This window comes from Indicator indicator, chromosome 1 (assembly GCF_027791375.1).
Source record: "Indicator indicator isolate 239-I01 chromosome 1, UM_Iind_1.1, whole genome shotgun sequence".
NCBI classification, from domain to species: Eukaryota; Metazoa; Chordata; class Aves; order Piciformes; family Indicatoridae; genus Indicator; species Indicator indicator.
Window position 1 is genome coordinate 65,351,599 of NC_072010.1, and position 23,421 is coordinate 65,375,019.

The 23,421-nt window shown below is 40.8% G+C and overlaps 1 protein-coding gene across 7 annotated transcripts in view; it reads left to right on the forward strand.

Moving 5' to 3' along the window:
- The window catches only part of MCF2L (MCF.2 cell line derived transforming sequence like), a 138,353-nt gene that overhangs the window by 66,361 nt on the left and 48,571 nt on the right, over positions 1-23,421 (forward strand). For all 7 annotated transcript variants that reach the window (XM_054381054.1, XM_054381018.1, XM_054381009.1 and 4 more), the window contains exon 3: positions 7,938-8,052. In XM_054381054.1, the coding sequence (XP_054237029.1) occupies positions 7,938-8,052 (115 nt within the window). The remainder of the gene's footprint in view (positions 1-7,937; positions 8,053-23,421) is intronic.

Below are 23,421 nucleotides of genomic sequence, written 5' to 3' on the forward strand. Positions count from 1 at the left end.
TTGGCTAAGAGAGATCCAGTTCAAATATATTCAGGCACAAGTTTAGGTATTGCAGTCTGATTTCTAAGCCTGCATGGTTGCTGCTGATCAACCTTGGAAAAATGCAGCTTGTGAAGTTACACAAGTAAAACTCATCTCTTGTTTCAAGGAAAGAATATTGGAATAAATTCCTCATTTTTGTTTTTCTTTGCAAAGGATATGCAATGAAGCTTTTATCCACTATCTCACTGAAGTCTATGCTCCAGTTAATTATACACAAATAGAAAGGAAAAGCTCTTTGTAAGAAATATACAAACATAACAGTACCACACAACACCTGTTATGAACCACCACAAGAGCAAAGTCAGATCTGTAGTGAGCCTTTCCATCATTCATGTGAGGACCTCACTTTTGAAATGACTGGAAACAAGAATACTTCTACATAAGCTAGGTCTTTTGAACCAAAGTTGTAGATCTACACCATTTAACAATGACGATGCTCTTGTATCTGGTGTGTGCATATTGGTCAACAAAGAGATCATATGATCTGAATACAATTTCATTTGCATTATAGATTCAGTATCATCTAATTTTATCCAACTACCTTTCTTCCTTTTTGTGGAGCTGGGCAGAGTGCTTTTGAGAATACCTTTTCTTACTCAAACAGGAGCAGAATCATTAAGGAAACATTATAAAATAATCTGCTTTTCTTTTCTGCAAGTCTAAACAATTTTTTTGCTTCTCCCAAATTTTTCCTGGCCATACCAAAAGAAACCCTATCCTGTCTGTCACAGTGTTGTGAGGAGTTAACATTTTCTCTGTGCATGTGTGCACCCTCATGTGTGTGTGTCTTTTAGCAGCTGTACAATTTTTCTCTGACAATGCAATTCTAAATTAAAAGGAATAGTATTTATTTCTCATGTGAGATTGCTTTTTAGATACCAAGTCACTAATATGCCTCCTGATCAGAATTTGTGTAAAAGTGTTGCATTTCTCCTTCACCCTACCTGCTTAATAAAAAAACAAATGAACAAAAAGGTATTGCAGCCATAGCAGGAAAAGTTAAATATAGCAAAATATAAAGAATAATTGCTAAATTGCCTAGACCCAAAGTAAGTTTTACCAGTCCCTTCTCACAGTAGCACAGCTAGTTTTCCAAGGATCATTTTTTCTATTCCTTTCATACATGAGATCACAATGCTCTGGATCTCCATAATTTTAATGGTTGCTGCTATTGTTTAATTAATTGTATATAAAAGTTAGGAACACAAACTACTATTTACTGAGCAAAGGCAAATCATTTTGCTACCTAACCTCTGGAGCTAATGTAGTTCAACGTGTTTTTTTAATTGCATGTTTTCCAAAACACAAGGCTGTCACTGCTGTAAAGACTAGCCTTAGGCAGAGATGTATATTGTATTTAGAAGAGCTTCACCCAACTGGAAATTTTTGCTAGAATTGTAGAAGTTTATCCACTGAAATTTTTCCATTTTAGAGAGGAAATGTTAGAATATGTTGCCAAAGTCAGTTACAAATGCATTAATACAGAAGTTTTCCTTTAATGAAGGCTGGTGGAAGTAGGGTGGAAGCAAGTCTCCTAAATTGTAAGTGGTGTTGCCTTTTCTTCTTTTTTTCTCTCTTTTATTTTTTTTTTCATTTGAATTTTTAAATTGATTACATCCTTCAGTGCTCTTTACTTCTACGGTGTTTCTATTTTTGGACTGAAAAGTAAGAATCCTCTCACTGGGAGAACGTTCCTTACAGCTGGATGTTATGAGACAAGTCTTAAGTAATTCTTGGGAATTATTTTAGGTAATGTATTTGGACTGATTACACCCACTTAAGGAAGGATGCATTTGCTTCTGCTCTTTGCAATAAACAAAAACTAAACCTGGCACTCAAGTGATGTTTGTTTAATATTTCAAAAAGAAATAACACAGTGTTTTTCAACATTTTCATAGAATCACAGAATCACAAAATGGTTTGGGTTGGAAAGAACCCGTAAGGATCACCTAGTCCAACCCCTCTGCTGTGGGTAAGGATATCTTTCACTAGATCAGGTTGCTCAAAGCTCTGAATGCTCTCAAAACAATACTTGATTATCTTAGGAACACAAAAAATGATGTGTTTGAATGTCTATGGTGCAAAATCAGGGAGGGCCAACAAGGCTGATACCATGTTAGAGTCTGTTATAAACCACCCAATCAGAACAGAGAGGCAGGTGAAACATTCTGTAAGCAGCTGGGCTAAGTCTGATGATCACTTGCCCTTGTTCTTGTGGGGGATTTCAACTTCTTGGATGTCCACTGGAAGTGCAACACAGCAGAGAGGGAACAGTCCTGGAGGTTCCTTGAGCATTATGCAGCTGGCAAGTGAACCTACCAGGGAAGTTGCCCTGATGGACCTGCTCTTTGTGAACAGAACAGGATTGGTGGGTGATGCAATGGTTGGAAGTGATCTAGAGCACAGTGATCATGAAAAGACTGAGCTCTCTACTCTCAGAGAAGTAAGGAGGGGAAACAGCAGAACTGCCACCTTGGACTTCTGGCAGGAAGACTTTGACTTGTTTAGGATATTGCTTGACAGAGTCCTTTGGGAGGCAGTTCTGAAGGGCAAAAGAGTCTAGGAAGGTTGGACACTCTTCAAGAGGGAAGTCTTAAAGGTGCAGGAGCAGGCCGTCCCTGTGTGCTGTAATATGAGCTGGCAGCAAAGAAAACTGGTGTGGCCAAACAGGGAGCTTTAGCAGTGGTGAAAAAGGAGAGTTTATGGCCTTTGGCAGAAGGGGCAGGCGACTTATGATGACTACAAAGATATTAGAAGGCTTTGCAGGGAGAAAATTAGAAAGTCCAAAGCCCAGCTATAAATTACTCTGGCTTCTGCTGTAAAAGGCAAGAAGAAATCTTCTTATAAATACATTAGCAGCAACAGAAGGGCCAGGCAGAGCTCCATCCTCTATTAGATGAGTGATGCCACATGGTGACAAAGGATGAAGAAAAGACTGAGGTACTTAATGCCACCTTTGCTTCAGTCTTTAGTAACTGGGACAGTTTTATTGCGGGAATCCAGCCCCCTGAGCTAGAAAACAGGGACCAGGAGCAAAACAATCTCTCTGCAATCCAGCAAGAGATGGCCAACAACCTGCTGCACCACAAACATGTACACAAGTCTGTGGGGCCAGATGAAATCCACCAAAGAATTCTGAGAGCGGGGAAGGTACTCACCAAGCCACTTTGCATCATTTTTCAGCAGTTGTGGCTGACTGGGGATGTCCCAGCAGACTGGAAGTCAGCCATCTACAACAAGGGCCAGAAGGAGGCTCTGGGAAACTTACAGGCCTGTCATTTCAACTTTTGTGCCAGGGAAACAGCAGATCATCCTGGGTAACGCCGCATGCAAGACAACCAGATGATCAGGCCTAGTCAACATGGATTTATGAAACACAGGTCCTGCTTGATTATCCTGAACTGCTTCTACAACATGGCCACCCAGTTAGTGGATGAGGGAAAGGCTGTGGATGTTGTTTGTCTGGACTATAGTAAAGCCTTTGACACTGTCTCCCACAGCATTCTCCCGGAGAAACTGGTCTGCACATGGCTTGCACGGGTGGACGCTTTGCTGGGTAAAAAAATAGCTGGCTAGCTGGGCCCAAAGAGTGGTGTTGAATGGAGTTAAATCTAGTTGGCAGCCAGTCACAAATGGTGTTTCCCAGGGCTCAGGACTGGGGCTAGTCTTGCTTAATATCTTTATCAATGATCTGGACAAGGGAATTGAGTGCACCCTCAGTCAGTTTGCAGGTGATGCTAAGTTGGGAGGGTGTGTTGATCTGCTTGAGGGTAGGGGGACTCTGCAGAGGGATCTAGACAGACTAGACTGATGGGCCAAGACCACGTATGAGTTTCAATAAGGCCAAACACTGGTTTCTATATTTTGGCCACAATAATTCCTGACAGTGCTACAGGCTTGGTGCAGTGTGGCTGGAAAGCTGCACAGCAGAGAAGGACCCATGGGTGTTGAATGATAGTTAGCTGAATGTGAGCTGGCAGTGGGTTTAGGTGGCCAAGAAGGCCAACAGCATCCTGACCTGTATCAGGAATAGTGTGGCCAGCAGGACCAGGAAAGTGATTGTGCTCTTCAGCACTGGTGAAACCACACCTTGAGTTCTGTGTTCAGTTTTGGGCCACTCACTACAAGGAGGACATCGAGATGCTAGAGTTTGTCCAGAGAAGGGCAACAAAACTGCTGAAGGGCCTAGAGCACTTCTGATGAGGGAACTGGTCTTATTTAGCCTAGAGAAAAGGAGGGTTAGGGGAGACCTTATCACTCTCTACAACTACCTGAAAGAAAGTTGTAGAGAGGTTGAGATCAGTCTGTTCAAGTAACACTAGTTTGTTTTTTTTCATGAGGATTAAAATTCCAGTTGCTTCTTTTAAAACTTTCTTTATTTTCATGAATTGTAGCACTCACAGAGTTCATCTAAGTTTTCTTGTCCTTTCTTTTTTTTAATTGGGTGTATGTAATTCTGAGATGCTAGAATATTATTTATATGAATTGGTTTTAATAAGATGCTTTACATTTTGCCTTTAACCTGCATTTCAAGAATGAGAGGAGTAAAATTGTTCGTTTTGTCACTCAAATGCTTTCCATTTCACTAAAAAACAACAACAAAATGCAACCTAGCTTCCTAAACGTTCTTTTTAATCTTCTCCTCTTAAATTCTGTGGCTTGATTTACTTCTGGGGGAAAGAAATAACATTTTGTCATGGCTAATTTAGTAATCAACTGTGCAATGCTGCTTTTTGCAGAGATGAAGCAAGAAAAATAAAGGAAATGAACCCTCATGCAGCAAGGAATTACTTATTTATTAAATAAGTGACACTCTAAAAAGTGAACCCACTTTTACTTAGTGCAAATAGAATTTGTAGAATTTTTACTCTGTTGTATTTCCCATGGCCTTTTCGTAGCTAACTGTGACACTCGTAAGTATTAACTGCTTTGCTACAGTGACCTGTCTTCCATTGATGGCCATGTAATTAAAATTACAGTATAAAAAGTGGCTACTGTAGGTCAGTGATGGGAAAGCTGAAGTTTTGTAGAATTTATAATGTACAGCGTCTCAGGTCACTCTAAACTCTTTTTCAGCAGCGAGGTCCTGATAAGGAATCACAGAATCAACCAGGCTGGAAAAGACCTCAGAGATCATCAAGTCCAACCTATTACCTAATACCTAACACCTCATGAAAACTAAACCATGGCTCCAAGTGCCACATTTAATCTTTTTTTTAACATCTCCAGGGATGGTGACGCCACCACTTCCCTGAGCAGCCTATTCCACAGGCCAGTTACTCTTTCTGTGAAGAACTTTCTCCTCACCTTGAGCTTAAACTTCCCTGGCACAGCCTGAGACTGTGTCCTCTTGTTCTGCTGCTGGTTGCCTGGGAGAAGAGACCAACCCCCACATGGCTACAACCTCCTTTCAGGTAGTTGTAGACAGCAATGAAGTCACCCCTGAGCCTCCTCTTCTCCAGGCTAAACAACCCCAGCTCCCTCAGCCTCTCCTTGTAGGGTTTGTGTTTGAGACCTCTCCCCAGCCTTGTTGCCCTTCTCTGGACATGTTCAAGTATCTCAATGTCCTTCTTAAACTGAGGGGCCCAGAACTGGACACAGTACTCAAGGTGTGGCCTACCCAGAGCTGAGTACAGGACAGAATGACTTCTTTGCTCCTGCTGGCCACACTATTCCTGATGCAGGCCAGGATGCCTTTGGCTCTCTTGGCCACCTGGGCACACTGCTGGCTCATGTTCAGGCAGCTGTCAACCAGTACCCCCAGGTCCCTTTCCACCTGGCTGCTCTCCAGCCACTCTGTCCCCAGCCTGTAGCTCTGCATGGGGTTGTTGTGGCCAAAGTGCAGCACTTGGCACTTGGACTTGTTGAATGCCATCACGTTGGACTCTGTCCATCTGTCCAGTCTGTCAAGGTCCCTCTGCAGAGCCCTTCTACCCTCTAACAGATCAATACCTGCTTCCCAACTTGGTGTCATCTGCAAACTTACTGATGGTGGACTCTCTCTCCTCATCCAGATCATCAGTAAAGATATTGAACAGGAAAAGCAGTTGAACAGCTTTTGAAGATATATGTGTGCTTAAGTGTCCCAGCAGGAAAATACTGGAGAAAAAGATAATCAGTGAACAAGGATCTTCTAACAGCATGTGGTCATGCTGACAGAGTCATCTCCACCCAAGATAACCACAGATGACTGTACTAGAAACTGAAAATTAATAGGCAGTGTCAAAGTAGGATGGCTCTGTTTGCCCTTGACAATCAATGGTGATCTGGGAACTTCCTGAAGGTCTGGGCTTTTGTTTTTAGGATGTGTTCTGCAAGCCTGTTGTTGTTGTTCTTTTGTTTCATATGTCCTATTTATAGAAATTAAATAGAACAAAGCAAGTAACCAATGGAAATACAGCAAATAATGTATAATCGTATCTAAAAATAGATACTCTAGGGAGAGCAGGACAGCTCATGAGCAATAGAAATTATCATTATCATGCTTGAAAAAATATTTTAACAAGACAAAAATGCTTTCGTCCTGAGAAGCTGGATGGAACAGGAAATAATAGGATCAAAATTGGTGTTAACTTGTATTCGTGCATATTTATATGGCTAAAATTAACTCCCTTGACTTAACATTGACGCATTTGGGTGTGTCATAAAGGTTATGTTTGCAAATGTGATATTTGCATTGTAGTTGCATTTTTTGTTGTTTAAATATGTCTAAAGTATGTTATTTTCTGATGTACTGTGATTTTTAAGAGCTGCACAGTTGTAGCACTATATTGCCAATAAGCTGGTAGATTAAGGTCAGATTCACCACAAATTAACATAAGGATCTGAGGTCTTCTAATTACATGTGGCTTTGGAGGGAAATGGTGGTTTCTTTTATCAAATGCATCTGAGCTCAAATATTTCTGTGTTGGGTTTTTTTTTTTTTGGTGAGGTTACATGCAAAAGCACTTGGAAGTGGGTAATAGTAAATGCAATTTTCAGAAATCACTGTTGCTGTCATGATCAGTTTACAACTGATTTCTGCACAATTGTCATCTCTCAGAGCTAAAAAATATATCACTTGTTTTACCACAGTATTTTTTCCTGGTTTTCTTCTTTTTAGGACTGAAAAAGATAGCTTTTTAGCAATATATCCTTTCCCACCCCCAGATGTTAACTTAATGCAGTTTCTGGGACTCAATAAATCTTTCGCCCAGCCTGTCTATATGAAAATATACTTTCTTAAGACATAAAATACATTGCCTTAAAAAAAAACAAAACATTTTGCTTATAAAAATGTGTGTGAAGTGCATTATAAAGCATTTGCATTTGTGAGTTCTACCCAGTGTATGAGTTTGACTCTATGTTACCTTATGTGTAGTTAATCTGAAAGGTTGAACAGAAAATTTAATTTGAAACACCTTCCCCCATTTTTTTTTTTTTATGTTCTGTCACTTCTTTTAGACCATCCTGGAAGCAGAGCAGCCAGCTCAGCAGAGGCGGAACCGGGGGTGTTGAATGAGTTCAAACTAGGAAGAAATTGAGTTCAGTTCAAGATGGGGATTCACCTACTTAATTCTATATTGACTTCCCCCCCCCCAAATTAGTTAATTTCTTTCTCCAGATTTGTGTTTACATACAGCTGACATTATCAAAAGATGCACTGCCACCTGGTGTTAAAACTTGATATGAGCAAAGACATTTCATACAGAAAAAAATGTGTTGTAGTAAGTTCCTTCCTATAAAACTTTTTAAGATCTGATGAAGAAACCAGACTATTCAGAATAAACGGTGTCCACATCAATGAACCCTGCACCAAAAAACCCAAAGAAACACAGCTGTTTCATTAGTGGGAATTTGCAGGCTAGATAAAGAGGCTTGCCTATAAACAGGCCTGCTGTTTGTTTCTCTTGTAGGTGGAAGAGGGGGAGATGGATGTCCTGTTATCACCTTTCCAGACTATCCAGCTTTCAGTGAGATCCCTGAGAAAGAGTTCCAGAATGTCCTGACCTACTTGACGAGCATCCCAAGGTGAGCACCCTTTTATCTGTTAAGGAGTTTTTCACAGCCATGGTGTAAAGGTCAGCCTTGGTATTTAATTAAAGGTGTAGTGTCAGTAAGTGTTGATTAGTGACAGCAACCTAACATAGTAGTTGGGTTAATTATACAGTGCTATTTATATTTCATCAGAAAATTACTCTCTGGTATGTATGGATGCAGATTCTGTGATGGACATTATCCTCTTATTTCCTATCTTTGCTGTTTCTAAAATTGCATCGTTCTGTGTTTTAACTGAAAACCTGTATAATTTTGTCAGAGCATGCTAATTTCTGGGTGCTACTCAAGATACTGCTCAGCACGAGAGAATACTCCATAGCCACATACAGAGGCTTGTCATAACCACCTGTGCTCTGTTTCCCTGGCTCAGCTGAATGTCTTTGCATCACTTCCCAAATGTGGAGGCTTCTAAGCTGCCCTATCACAGTAGTGTTATCAATGGGCTGCTCAATAGAAAAATGTGATGTTGTTGAAGATCTGTTAGGAAATTAAATAGTGGGGTTCAAGATCCTGATGGAGATAGGTGGAGGCAAGTAGCAAAGTACAGAAACTAGATTTCAGGAGACTTTGGACTTACTCAGGGAACTGGCAGGTAGGATTCAATGGAAAGCAACTCTGAAGAGTAAGTCTGCTGAGGAAGACTGCCAAGTTTTTAAGGATAGCATCCTCCATGCACAAGAATGGTGTGTCCTGGGAAAGGAACAGATGTCACAGGAGTCTGACCTGGCTGAATGGGGAACTTGTGCCTGCTCTGCAGTACAAAGAGAGCATACAGGAGGTGAAAGCAGTCACAGTCTACAAAAGAGGAATATAGAAACATTACCTAAACAGATAGGGATGGTTTCAGGAAAGTCAAAGCACACCTGGAGCTGTGGAATGTGAAATGAGGGACATCAAGGACTACACAAAAAAAACACCTTGTGTTGCTTTAACAGCACGGGAATAAACTGCTGATGGGCATGTGATGAATGGATTGGGTAGGTTAGTAGCAGCCAACGTGGATGAGGCTGAGACACTTGAGTTTTTCGCTTCAGTCTACTCTAACAGTGTCTCCCAGGCCTATGTGTTTAGAGTGAGGGTTCAAGGAGAATGACTAGCAATAAGTGATGATCTGATTAAGGGTCTCTTAAGAAATATAGACCCAAATCTAGTCTTTAGGATAAGATGAGCTACATGGAGCATAATAAGGAGGCTGTCCAGTGTCATAGTGAGACTGCTTTCTATCATCTTTGAAAAATTTTTTGAGATCAGAGGTGGGCCATGCTGACTGAAGAAATGTAAGCATTGCATTCATGTTCTGAAAGGGCAAGAATAATGCCCAGAACACTGCGGGGTGGTTAACATTGCTTTGTCCTGTGACAAAATTATGGACCAGGTCTTCTTAAAACATATTTCTGGGTACAAGAAAAAAAATGATGGGAAGTATCCAGAATTAATTAAATAACAGTAATTGTGTTTGACCAGCCTATTTCTGGGATTAAATTACTGGATGCATGAATGAGGGTAAGTTGTGTGTGCCATTTTCCACACCTTAAGACTCCTCTAGCACCCTTGTGTCCACTTTTGAGTTGTTATTTTTTGGCAGGTAAGAAACTTGCTTGGATTATTCAGCTCAAAAAGTGATGGTTAATGGCTCATGTTTTACACATAGGCAAAGGTAGAGCATGCATATCCATGCTGTCTGACATCCTTGCAGCAATCTGGAGTAGGAGGTGGAATGCACCCTCATCAAGACTGTGAATGAGAAACTGGTGAACCAGTCAGTACCTTGAGGGAAGGACTGCCATTCAGAGGAACCTAGACAGACAGGAGGTACAGGCTGACAGGAACCTCATGAAATTGAGCAATGACAAATGCTAAATCCTGCAGTTGAGATGGACTAACCACATGCAGAAGTGCAGGCTGGGGACTAATTTCCTGTGATCCTGCTCTTCTGGAAAGCATCTGAGGGTCCTAGTGGGCAGCAAGCTAAAGATGAGCCAGCAGCATCCCTCGGCGACAGACCAGGCTGGCCTTCCCAGGGCTACCCTAGCATGAGCACACCCCGGAGCAGGGGACAGCATGGGATCTACTGGCTGACATGCTCCAGTTCCCCAGATCCCACCCACAGTGTTGGGACTCTGAGCTACCATAGGTGGAGGTTCACAAACTGCATGGAGTCCAGTGGAGTGCCTGCAATGGTTGGGGCTGGAGCTGTTGTGCAAGGAAAGGTAACAGGAATGGTGCTGCAGAGCACTGGAACAGGCTCCCCAGAGAGGTTGTGTAGTCTTCTTCTCTGGAGACTTTCAAGACCCTTCTGGATGCATTCCTGAGTGACCTGCTCTAGGTTATACAGTCCTGCTCTGGCTGTGCCAGAATAAAAACTCTTAGAAAGACAGGTTTCATAGAATCCTAGGGGTTGGAAGGGATCTCTAGAGATTGCGTCCCACATCCTTGCAAAGCAGGACCTCTTCGGGCAGGTCATACAAGAAAACATCCAGGTGGGTTTTGTAGACCTCTAGAGAAGCAGACTCCACAACTTCTCTGGGCAGCCTGTTCCAGTGCTCTGTCAGCCTCACAGCATAAAAAGGTTTTTTCTCATGGTGAGATGGAATTTCCTGTGATTGAGTCTATGTCCATTGCCTCTCATCCTATCACTAGGTTCCCTAACACTGATTAAATGTTGTTCTCAAGCCATATTTCACATTCTTGTAGCTGACAGCATTCAGTGCAACTCAGCATGGACCATGCTGAATTTTCCATTTGGAACTAGTCATGGCAGATGTCCTTTGTGTACATCTGTGCTTTTGTTTGCATGCATGAAGAGAAATAGCAGTGTTCTTGTAAAGGGCTTTCCTCTTAGTTATTTTTTAGGACCTGCTCTCTGTGAGGCAGTACTGGCTATATGCAGTGCAATACTGTGAGGTGCCCTCCTAGTTGCACTTACTAATCTCTAGTTTATCAGGGGATGGACTGTGAAACCAACAGCCAACTTTTGCATTTTCTTTATTCTTGTGCTGGTTAAACTACATGGTGCTATGCTTCCTTGATAGTATCTTTCTTGGATACTGCTATTCCAAGTAACTATGTACTAAATCCACATCTGCTCTTCCTATGAAATTCCTTGGTGGTGCACTTCATGGTGGCCCATTGAACTTTTGCACAGAGTGGCTTTACGTGAGAAATTCTGATCGGAACAAACAGCATCTGGTGCAGGGGGGGAGAGTGGAGTGCATCTCAGAGCATCAGTTTGGCAGGAGCATGTTTTTGCCAATTAGAAGTCTGGAACTAGTTTTTCTGGAGATTCTTCTGTTAGCTTCCTCGATCAACAATTATTCTGTGTGTATTGAGCCAGAAGTGGCTGTTCTTGTAGGATTTTCGTGTTTCTTTAATTTATACTTCTTTAGAAAGAGATCACTGTTGTGTGTAAATGAAAGAAATTTAGCTTGGAGAAGAGGAGACTGAGGGGTGACCTCATTAATGTTTACAAATTGTGAACACATGTGTTGGGAGGATGGAGCCAGGCCTTTCTCAGTAATGTCCAATGATAGGACCAAGGGGCAATGGGTGCAGGCTGGAGCATGGGAGGTTCCATGTGAACAGATGGAAAAACTTTTTCACTGTGAGGGTGACAGAATACTGGAACAGGCTGCCCAGAGAGGTTGTTGAATCTGGAGACATTCAAAACACACCTGGATGCATTCCTGTGTGACTGCTCTAGGTGATCCTACTCTGGCAGGGGGATAGAACTTGTGGATCTTTTGAAGATCCCTTCCAACCCCTAACATTCTGTGAAGGAGATAGACCAGCTGGTTAGATGTCAACAGTGAGGTATTAACTACTGTGAATGTAACAATACTTTAGGTATTACAGTGATAACACTTCAATTTCAACCTTGTAAGAATAATCCCGGTGTTAAGATACTGATAAACTTGGAACCTTTTTGTGCCTGAGAATTGCTGTAATCTCAAAAGGCTGAAGACATCCTGGACATCTTTGCTAGCAGTGTTATGAGCTTACTGTGTGCAGTTTTGTTTGTGAGCCTTTGTGCAGATTTATAGGAATAAAAAACTACAGGAATGCCACAAGCTGGATGTCAGCACACATCCCCTTATAAAGTACGTTTTGCCATAAACAAGTTATTGACTGTGTATGCCCCAAAGAGGGGCAGTGTTGTGATCTTCCGTGAATTGGGATTTTTCTAGTGTTGTTTAAGGTGTCGTAAGGTAGGAGTTTTGCTGTTATTTTTGTTTTTAGGGGCTAACATTTCAAATACTGTTTTGGATGCTTTGGAAGCTACTTTTGAGGGAGGTGGAGGCAGTTAGTTAATACCTTATTTTTTAAGTTTATTTAAGAGACATAATGAGTACAGATTGACGGGAAGGAGGGAAATGCAGCCTGTTTTGGGTTTCCACGGCAAGGTTTAAGTAGTGGAGGGGCTATAAGGGTGGCTTCTGTGAGAATCAGGAATGAAGTTTAGTCCAGGAAGAAGGCAGGGGTAGGAGTAGGGTGTTTTTATGATTTGCTTTTGGATTTATTTCTAATTATCCTAGTCTGATTGATAATAAACTGAACTAATTTCCCCAAGTTGAATCTGTTTTGCCCAAGATGGTAACTGTTTCCATCTGCAAGCCTTTTGTTATATTTTCTCTCCCCCGTCCAGCTGAGGAGGAGGAGTGATAGAGCAACTTTGGTGAGTATCTCGTGTCCAGCCATGGTCAACCCAGCACAAGCCCAGAACTTTTATGCATGGACTCCTCCCCACATTAGGGTCATTCAGTTTACAAAATGCTTAAATCTGACTTGTAACAGCTGTGACTAACTGAGAGGAAATGGACTCTTTTGTGAAAAGCCCTGTAGAGCACAAGCATGTCTGGAGCCACAACAGTTCTTCAGAGAACTAGTTGTGCTGCTTGGCTTACTACAAGATTTCTCATCACAGTGAGGGGTTGGCAGCAATAACTCAAAACTCATTGTCTGACTGCCTGCAGTTGCATGTTAAGGGAAATTATATTTCTTGGGAAAGACAAGTGAGGAGTTACTAAGAGCCTCATAAGAAAAGACCTTCTAGTGCTCTGCAGTGAAGTTCACCCAATAAGCTATTTACTGCCATAATAAATCTTAGCAGTGGTATCAAGTTTTCAAGATTTGTTCCCAAGTGAAAGAAGAAGTCTTGGTAAAAAGACTAGCTTAGGACTTGGTTGAAAGAGGAAAGATTGAAACCTCTTAGCCTAACTTTATTATTCCTCCTACTTTTAGAGGTAAACATGACCTTCTTGTTCTATACAATCTGAACATCGGATTTTGCAAGCTTTTCCTGTGTAAACCTTCTCTTGTCTTTTTTTGTATTGAATTTTTATCATGAATAAATGTAAGGTGCTACGTTACACATTTAGGAATGAAACTATTACAGGTTGTGTATTACCCACTTAGGTAACCATGGAGTAGAACAGTCCAAATAGTAGAGCTATCAGTGTGTGCTCAGATGTGTAAATGCCCACTACAGGAGGATGTTAAGGAAGGAATATGGAATGTGGAAAAGGAATACCTCAGCTCAGTTTAAGAACCTCAGTTAAACCTGTATGTCACTAAGCAGAGAGCTGAACCATGTTCTTCAGGTGGCTGTTGTTAATGTTGCAAGGTAAATTCATGGTCTATAGGCAGATAGATAAAATACAATATCTAAAGTGTGGTTTGTAATAATCTCAAAATATTCAGTACAGGTTGTTGATGTAGTGTGTGGTGACAGTCGTGTACTACATGTACTTAAAGATCACTGCTCTGGCAGGAAAGAAGGATGGATTAAGGATGAGTACTGTAGACAATGAAAGATTACAGGAAATCTTTTTATAGCTGCCACTTTGGAATGAGATGTATGTTGTAAAGCTACACATGTAATTCTTCTGAAGAAGGTTTTTCCTTTCAGTCACTAGTAATTATTATTATTGTTGTTGTACAGGATAAAATTTATTGAAAGTGAAGACTCTGTAGATTTTTCTTAGATACAAGTGATTTTTCGTTTTACATATAAAGTACCCACGGTGAAAGAAGGAGAATCCATGGCAGTATATAATGTATCTAAGGCAATACTTTCTAAAACATCAAATTGGTACAAATACATTACACAGAAGTATCAATCCATGGGAAATCATGGTTCTTATTGATGGAGTTGCTGGATAGTCATTTTGGTAGACAGAGGTCTGTAAGAGATTTGTCTGAGTTCCTTAAATTTACCTGAGTTTCCACAGAGGACAGTGCATCTTTCATCTATTAGAGATGCTTTGAGGACATTTTGTAATGTCCATGTAGCTAATTTGATTCTCCTTCTGCAGAGAAGAAAGTCTTCTCTTGCCTCACTGGGTGACTCATTTGAGGATTGCTGCTGAGTTGGGTATGAAAGGGAGGTCATGCAGAACAAGGTTGTCTCACCTCTTAGCTGAGTAAAAAAAAAATTATGACCTCCATACAGAGTGTCTATCAGTCTTACCGCAGAGTCAGAGAGGCACTGGTAGGATGTGCCTTTTACATCCTACTGTATACAAAGAATGGAGGAAAAATATTCCATTCAGGTTTGCACTAGGCTCCTGAAACAGCTGGTGACTGTACCATTAAGAAGTCATCTCAGGGCTTTCAGTATACTATTCTATTTTCCTGTTTTGAAAGTATTTCTTCCTTTTTCTAGTTAGCCTAACATATAGATTTCTAAAATTTGTAAGGTATCCTGAAGGCAAGTGTTATTCATACTTAATTCTATCCATCACTGCTGTCATTCTAAACATATTTTCATTAAGTGTGTACACATTTTTGGAGTATGAATTAACCAAATGTAGGATGTAGCGTGAGAACTTGATACAAAATAAATTAATGGATAATTGCAATGGTTGTTTAAAAAAAAGACATGATTGTTCAACATATGGGTTTTGCTTTTGGTTAATTAGCAGTTTCTACTGCAATCAGAAAACTATGCTGTATGAGAGAACAAAGGGATACAGTTTCAATGGTTTTCTTCATTGCTCATGTAAGTTCATCTCTGAAAAAGGAAAGCAAGCTAAAATTGTTGTGGTCACAATAGATTGGAAAATTAATATTTTTGAAAGTATAAAACTGAGTCTTAAATACAAAGTTCCTTTCACAAGAAATGAGAAATAGCATACATTACTGTGGTGGTTTGTCCCTGGCCTGGAGGCCAGATGCCCACCAAAGCCACTCTATCACTCCCCCTCTTAAATGGACAGGGGGAGAAGGGAAAAAAAATAACAAAAGTCAATAATAAGGTAGAAGCAATTTCAATAACAATAATAAGCAAAAAGCAATCGACCACGCAGAGAGAGAGATGTTAGTCTCTACTTCCCATCAGCAGGATGATGGTCGGTCTCAGGAAGCAGGGCTCTCTAAGCTTGGTGGTTACTTGGGAGGATAGATGCCATGGACAAATCCCCCACTTCCTTCTTTTACTTCATTCTTATATCTGAGCTGATGTCATATGGCATGGAATACCCTTTGGTCACTCTGGGTCAGCTGGCTCAGCCGTGTCCCCTCCCAAGATCTTGCCCACCCCTCAGCGTACTCTTGGGGCAGGGAAGCGTTGAAAAGACACAGCCTGGATACATATTCAACAGTAGCCACAACACTGCTGTATTATCAACTATGACTGCAAAACGCAGCACTAGAAAGATTCTGTGAGGAGAATTAATTCCAGCTCGGCCAAACCCAATACAATTACAAAATTCAGAACAGGATTTTATAGCCAGCTTGAGTCCCACACTACTGATTCAATACAACACACTGTCCTTTTTCATTCAGATAGATAGAGCCTTTTACAATTTCTCTTTGTCATGTCCTTCTGCTTTACTGCATGGTCTTGAGCATGCCTCAGGTTAACTTGGCATGTTCAGCAATTTCCTGTTTTGAAAGCCGTCCCTGTTGGTTTCCTGCTTGGGAGAACGTTCTCTTCTTTGAGATCCCAGTGGTTTACAAATGCTTGAACATTGTGTGGCCTTCTAAGAAATCCTGGGTTTTGTGGTACTGTCTGGTGTTGGAAACTAGGGAACCATCCTGTCCACGTAACAAAACAGAACAAGATGACCTCCAATAGTGTCAATGTCTGACACCTTGAAGGTTCAGTTATTAGGGTTTACCAAGCTTCAGGCAGACCTTCCTTGTTAACTACAGCAGCTCCCCATCACTTGGGCTAACACTGAAAAAATGGAAAATAAATATCTGTGCTAAGCCTTCCAGTGGGTTCAGACTTGAGAAGACTTCACTAGCATGGGCACAGCAAAGAGTGGATTTAAATAGGGACCAGAAAAACATGACACAGCACAGCATGGGTGTTACTGGACCTAACAAACCTCAACGCATGAGGCATTGGAGAGTACAAGACTTTCCTCAGCACAAATCTACCACTGCACTCTGGAAGCCAGAGGCAATGGTTTTGGGATAATGCTGCATTTTGAGTTAAGTCCCTCTGTCCATAGTGACCTTGTGAAAAGCCAGTGTGGGAGAGTAACTGCACATTTTCTCATTTATCTGCAAATTAAACAGGCGGCCCACCTCTAGCTGAGTTAACCACTTTTGTTTTACAGAGTGTCAGGCGTGAGCATCACCACATAATGGGTAAGAACTGCCAAGAAAATAGACTCTCTGACAGCTCACACTAACACACTGAGCAACAACTTCACAGCTTCAGAGTTTTTCTGTCAGCTGTGCTTCATTTCCATGCTCTCCTCTTTGTCGGATTACAATCCAGGCTGAAGATGTAGAACCTGTACCCTGCTGTTACCCTGGCAGCCCCTCAAATTTGTCAGTGAGAACATCCCAGGACTTCCAGCAAAATCTGTCACGCTGTGTGTGCCTTTCCTTTCTCAGAGCACAGCTGCCAAACAGTTGTGAACGCCATATGTTCCTGTAAGCAGAATGGAAATGTAAAGGCTTAGGTTGGAGCTACGAGCACTGCATCTTCAGTGATATTCTGAAGCTTTTGTGTCAGATACATAGTTTGACAAGATTAGGTCGAAGTTCAGTATGTTACTAAGAGTTTGAATTTGTATTGGGTTTGGAACAATTTACACTTCTTTTGATGTCTACCATGTGAATATCTTAAACTTCTTTTAAAGCTCAGTCCTGTACAGGCAAAGCCTTTTTTGTCTTTAAGTCCCACTTGCACCTTCAGTGCTTAGAGGATTTGAATAATGTGTGATGCACACTGTCCAGTGGTAAGTTTAAACTCACAGGGACAAAGTAACTTAAGCAATGTAAAATTGTGAAAAGTAATTACTAAAATGCTGAGCCCCATGCAGGAGTTTTCCTTAGTCCAGTCTTAAGTTCAGAGAATGTAACACACTATATAACTGTAAACTCGCCTTTCTAAAACAAAACATGCAAGCATTCCAAGTAAGATTGTGCCAATGCTTTGTGTAGTGGCGTTAATGGTTGTTGCAGAGCACTGGAAATATGTAAAATTCCAATATCATAGTTTTGAATGGGTGTAAAAATGCTTTTATGAGGTTGTAATTAACCATTCTAAAGAAAAGATTGCATAGGCTTTCTGTTGCTTGTATTTATTTAAGCTTAACCAGCATGGAGCCCTTTTGCCTTTATTGACCTATTTATCCTTAATTGTCCCTCAAGGATAACGTGGCCTACTTCAGCCATCTGTAGTTAAAGTCTAAATGAGTCCTCAAAGTTGTCTTTCTTCAAACAGTCCTTTTAAAAGCAGCTGTATGTGGCTGGAAAAAAAATATACCACTGTTTTTTCCATTAAAAAAAATAACTCTTCCTTAAACCCTCTTATTTCAGTTAATTTTACACACTAAGAGGAGCTGTCAAGCATTAAATTTGTCTTTTAATGATTATTTCTTTTACCTGTAGAAACATACCAAAGCCATTCTGATTTCAGTCCGTGGAGTTCCTTGGTGGGATAAATCTTGTGAAGTTACCATAAAACAGGGTTAATGGGTACTACAGAAAGGAAATCATTGCATGTGGTACAAGCAGATGTCCAGGCTCAGGCAGATGATGATGCTGGGACACTTCAGTTCTTATTTTTAACGCTGGCTACATTCCCTCAGCTTGCCCCCAACAGCATAAGGTTTTTGGAGCAGAAAGAATGTCAGCATATATGATGGAATATAGCCAGCATTACCATAGTACGATCAGTCATGTTTATTTTAAGGAGGAATTAGCTTGAAAGTGGCAGAGAGGCTGATTTGAGGACCTAGAGTAACACAGGAGATAAAGAGGAGCTATAGGGACCAATCAAGGAAGATACTGATGCCCTTATCTGTGAAGCTCAGTGGGAAGGGGAAAGAGAAATGTGACTGTGTATGCTGTATAACATATTGGCATAAATTCTTTAAAATAAGTAAGATGTATACCAGTTCTGCTACTTGGCTGAGGAATGCAAGCAGTGCTTGAGACAGAAGTGCCTCAAGTAAACATGTTCGAATTAATATCTCACAATTCCAAGAGACCTACTGCTGTGAAAGATAAAGGCCTTTGGTTGCATGAGAGCAGCTCTCCTGGTTGTCAGTGAGTTGTCACTCACATCATCAACAGTACATCTCTGATACTAGCTCATCGTCCTTGCAGGTTCTTGCTTCACAGCAGGTGCAGTGAGCTGATGTTGTCTTCTAGTGACTGAAATATTTTCAGATCAGGGTAGGGCTGCATGTAACCACACATGGCTTTCTGGGCTACAGTTGTGAAGTTTGGATGAGTTTTCCAAAGTTCTGAATTATTATCAGCCCCTTAAACAAAGCTCTTCAAAATTGCTTTCATTATTTTGTTTCCTGTTTATCTGGCCTTTAAGATCTCCAGTCACTTGCACAACATCATGAATTCTCTTGTCTTTGCTTATAAAGCTTCCAAAGTATTTTCATGGTGCTGCTCTTCCAGACTAATTCTGCTCATCTCTTCTACCTCATGAGCAAATTTTACTCACTGGCCTATCATGTTTTCATTTATGCCACCTCACAACCCAATATTGATAAAAATTCTTGTTTGCCCATTTGCTGTGACATCCTAAAATACAATTTTGTGTATCTGACCGTTCCTCTGGCCCCAGAAAACTGGAAAACAGTGTGAGTGTTTTCAGACATACCTGGACCATGAGACCAAAAGTAAGTATAATAGGAAAGGGAAGAGAGAAAGTAGATAACATTTAGGAAGAGATAACTGCAATGTGGAGAAGGAAGGAACAAGAAAGTGTGTAGTGGAGGAAGGGGGAAACACATTTTTTTTTATTTGGACCTTATCTAATGATGACTTGAACTGGTTCAGCTCCAACACAAAGGATCAGATTTTCTTCATTTCCCATGCAGCTTTATCTGTTTCTCTGAAGGGAGCTATCAACACCAAAGAGAGAAGGTCCAAATGCTGTGTTTTGAATATGTATTTTTTAAAATCCATCTATTCAGAGGATTACAATGTAGAATTAAAAAAAAAAGGTAGAATAAAAGGTAGAATAGTATGCACATTGCATTGATAGTGATTTAGTTGCTTCTCTTTTTTTTGGGGGGGGAGGTGGGAGATGTTAGGCAGAGCAGTTTCAAAATCAATTTTTGAAATCAGATTTTAAACACAAGAATCAATGAGAGATGGTGCCTCCTTGCTTACAGATTATGCTCCTGCTGTGCAGTGTCACGGCATCAGCTGAGGTGGGTAGAACTGCCTGTTACTGCCATGAGCTTTATATAGAGAGAAAATAGTAATTTTCACTTGGTATTCAGTGATTTTGGCCAGACCACTAGAGGCTGCACTTGCATAGCAGCACTTCCGACTCTCATTTTCACTTTCTTTTGCTGCAATTCCTTCTCTTTTTCCTATTTTTCATCATGAAGAATGGTCAACTCAAATTGAGTTGGGCTTTTTCTTTCCAAGGTTAAAGTTCAAATCAAATGTAACTAATTCTTCTTGCTCATTAGCCTTTTGATGAAGCACAGTACAGGCAGTCACTAGTTAAACACAGTAAGGAGTAGGTAACAAGTTTTATCCCTGATTCCAGAGATTTGGATACAATAGGTGCAATGCAGTGACTTCAACACCATCAAGCACCAGCTCTAAATTCAGTACTTCAGGAAGCTTGAGGTAAGCCTGTTCCTTGAACTTCTGTTCTATGGATGGTTGTCCAAGGAAATCGGGAGAAATGGACGTGTCCTCCCAGCTCTGCTTCCTGCATTATCTGACTTCTTCAAGGTTTTCAGCTGGCAAAATACAGGTTACAAAAATTAAAGACAAAAACATATTATTAATTGCATCTGAGTTTATGCAGAAGTTGTTAATCATTGCATCCCCAATTTTGTCGTGAATGCAGTGCCGTGTGACAGAATATAGTGTGCTCATCATTCCTGTTTTTTCTCAGAAGTGTTGCTGGAATAAGAACTGATAGCTGCTAGGCTGGTTACATGCCTCAACTAAAAGTAATCTGAACTGAGAAGTCAGTTTGAATTGGAGCCAAAATGTCATGCCAGTTTGCTTTAGGGGCTCAGGAGGTCTGCTGGGGTAGCCAAAGACCTTCATCTGGATGTTTGTAAATGGTTTATGTTCATAAATATTACCCTTGTTACTTCTGTTCTCAGCTGTGTGCAATATTATCTGACCTCAGGCAGTCATACATCCACACCTGTGGCAGAACTTGGCACCAAACTGATATTTTCTGCCTAACCAATTAAGTGTCATGACAACATCATGCAGTTGTATACACAGCATCTTTTTGGAATATGTTTTCATTCTGTTGCTTTTCTTGGCAGATTGTTTCTTTGCCACTGATATCTCAATACCAATGCAAACCTCAAATTTTCTGTTATAATGATAGAAAATACAATTTTAAAATTTGCTACTCATAGAATGGCTTAGGTTGGAAGGGACCTTAGACCCTCATCTGCTCCTACCTCCCTGCCATGGGCAGGGATGCCTCTCAACTAGATTCAGCTGCTCAAGACCTCATCCAACCTGGCCTTAAACACTCCCAGGAAGGAGGCATCCACAACCTCCCTGGACAGCCTCTTCCTGAGTCCCACATGTGAAGAACTTCAATAAGATCCAGTTTGAACCTACTCTGTCTCTGCTTAAAACCATTCTCTTGTCCTGTGGCTAGACATCCTCATAAAAAATCCCCCTCCAGCCTTCCTGTAGGGTCCTTTCAGGTATTGGAAAGCAGCTATAAAGTTTCCCCCAGAGTCTCCTCTTCTCTAGGCTGACCAACCCCAGCTGTCTCAGCCTATCCTGATAGAAGAGGTGTTCCAGCCCTTGGATCATACTTGTAAAGCAAGTGCAGTTAGTGGGAAGGTCCTCAGTATGTAATGACATTATGGTTTGTACATTTACATTCCAAATTTGGGATATCATTTGTAACATTGCTGTTACAAAGGATTTTAACATTTTTTCCCAGGTTATTCTTCAGTTGATTGCTTTTAAGTACTAATTTAAGTGCAGGTTTCTAGAAAACACATAAGGAAGGTCTGAAGTAGCAGCAACATTACAAAGCTCACTTAGTAATTGAAACTAGAAAGTTTGTTGTCCAACACAGAGCTCAAATCATGTGTTTGTAGTTCATTTTCAGTTTCTGCCATCTCTAAGCTGATTTAATCAGGCAGTTGATTTTAGAGTAAGGGTAGGTATTATGGGCTATAAGAATCTGTGGTACCTGGAGCTTCACAGAGTGTGATAGATCCTCTTATTTCCATCATTTACTCTCTTCTTAGAGACTGTTTTCAAATGTTAAGAAGTCCTTAATCTTACTCTCACTTTGGATAGTAAGAAAGAAGCTGTCATAAGATCAAAATACTTAAAGATCAATCAAATACAGTAATATTTTCGTAATGGTTATCCTACATAAGGGCACAAGGAGGGAAGATGTGAGGCAAGGCTATGGCAGGTGAATTGTTCCTGCCATTTTCCATGCTGGGAAACCACAGTAAAACCAGTAGGTTGCTGTACTGGAGATTTTTATCTTAATTTGTTAGTACTAATAATGTCATGATCTTCATGATACTATCTGCCTGTCTTCTAGAGCATATAAACTCCACTAAGGAGATGACTTTTCTGTGTTTTCATTCCTTACTAGAGCATTAGCAGTTTAATATGAAACACTTACGGTCAAGAAAGTTCTTGTCTCTCTCTCACCTCCCAAGAAGTCATTCATAGCAGGAGAGATGGAAAAATTGTGGCTCAGATTCAATCAGTTGAAATGCCTCTGAAAATGCAGCATTCACATTTTCTCCCGGGAAACAGTAACCTAACTAGTTGGTACCAATAGGCTGTTCCTCAGCAAAGTAATAGAGAATGATTGCTGTTTATTACCTTAGCTTGTTTGTTGATGACTGAATACAGGATGACTTCTGACTTCAAAGAGTGATAGCTGCTGGAAGCACTTTTATCACTGGAAGCATGATGGGAATGCTTGGTGCTTGCTTGAAGTGTTCATTACCCCTCTGCTCAGGCTACCAGACTGTCTCCCTTCATATGCTGAACTTGTTTGAGATCTAGATTGTCTTATTCTGCACTAGATACAACTCTACTTTTGAGATTTTTGTTTAGTTTAGTTTTTGAAGGATTCATCCACACAACCATTGTGGCATGCTCAAGTATAAACCTGACAGCTGGAGGATAGGATGGGCCACACCATTCCTAAGATGTCACCACCCCTTGCATGTGGTATGGTAGTATGGCCAATGATGCGTCAACAGGACGGTTCCATAGTCCTTCCTACACAGGCCTATATCTTGCATGCCAGAAAAGATCAGGATTTGTGAGTAGCCTGAGACCCCACATCTGTTCAAGCAGTGTGCTTATCACTGATGTGCACTGGTGGTCAGAGATGAGTTACAAGAGGGTGAGTAAGCTTTAAGAATGGGTGGCACTATGGATGTAAAGACAGCTTCAGCTATTTATAATGCAGGTTGCTGTAGACTTTGCCTGAATGCTCTGCTCACATTCAATGTTACCAAAGTCCTATTATCAAAATAGGCGTTCAGCCACTGAGAGCAAGAATTTCTAGTCAGTTTGTGTGCATAGACAAAGGTAGTCAAGGTGGCAAACAATCTTGACGGTAATATAAACCAACTGTTTAATAATAAGGCTTTAAGACTGAAATTCACTGTTATTCAACTGCATTTATTTAACCTACAATGCTGCACAGCATTTCAAACATGCAGAACTTCAATATTATTTAGTCTGTGATGAACCTGTAGATTTATTTTGTCAGTATTAGTCATGAATATGAGCAGTTTTTATACAGTGCTGTAGAAGCAATAGGAACTTACTTGTCACCACCCATACCTTGGAGAAATGCAGGGATCTTTCGGATGGTGACTATGTAATTGCTTCCACACACCCCAGAGGGAAATCTTTCCACAGTCCTAT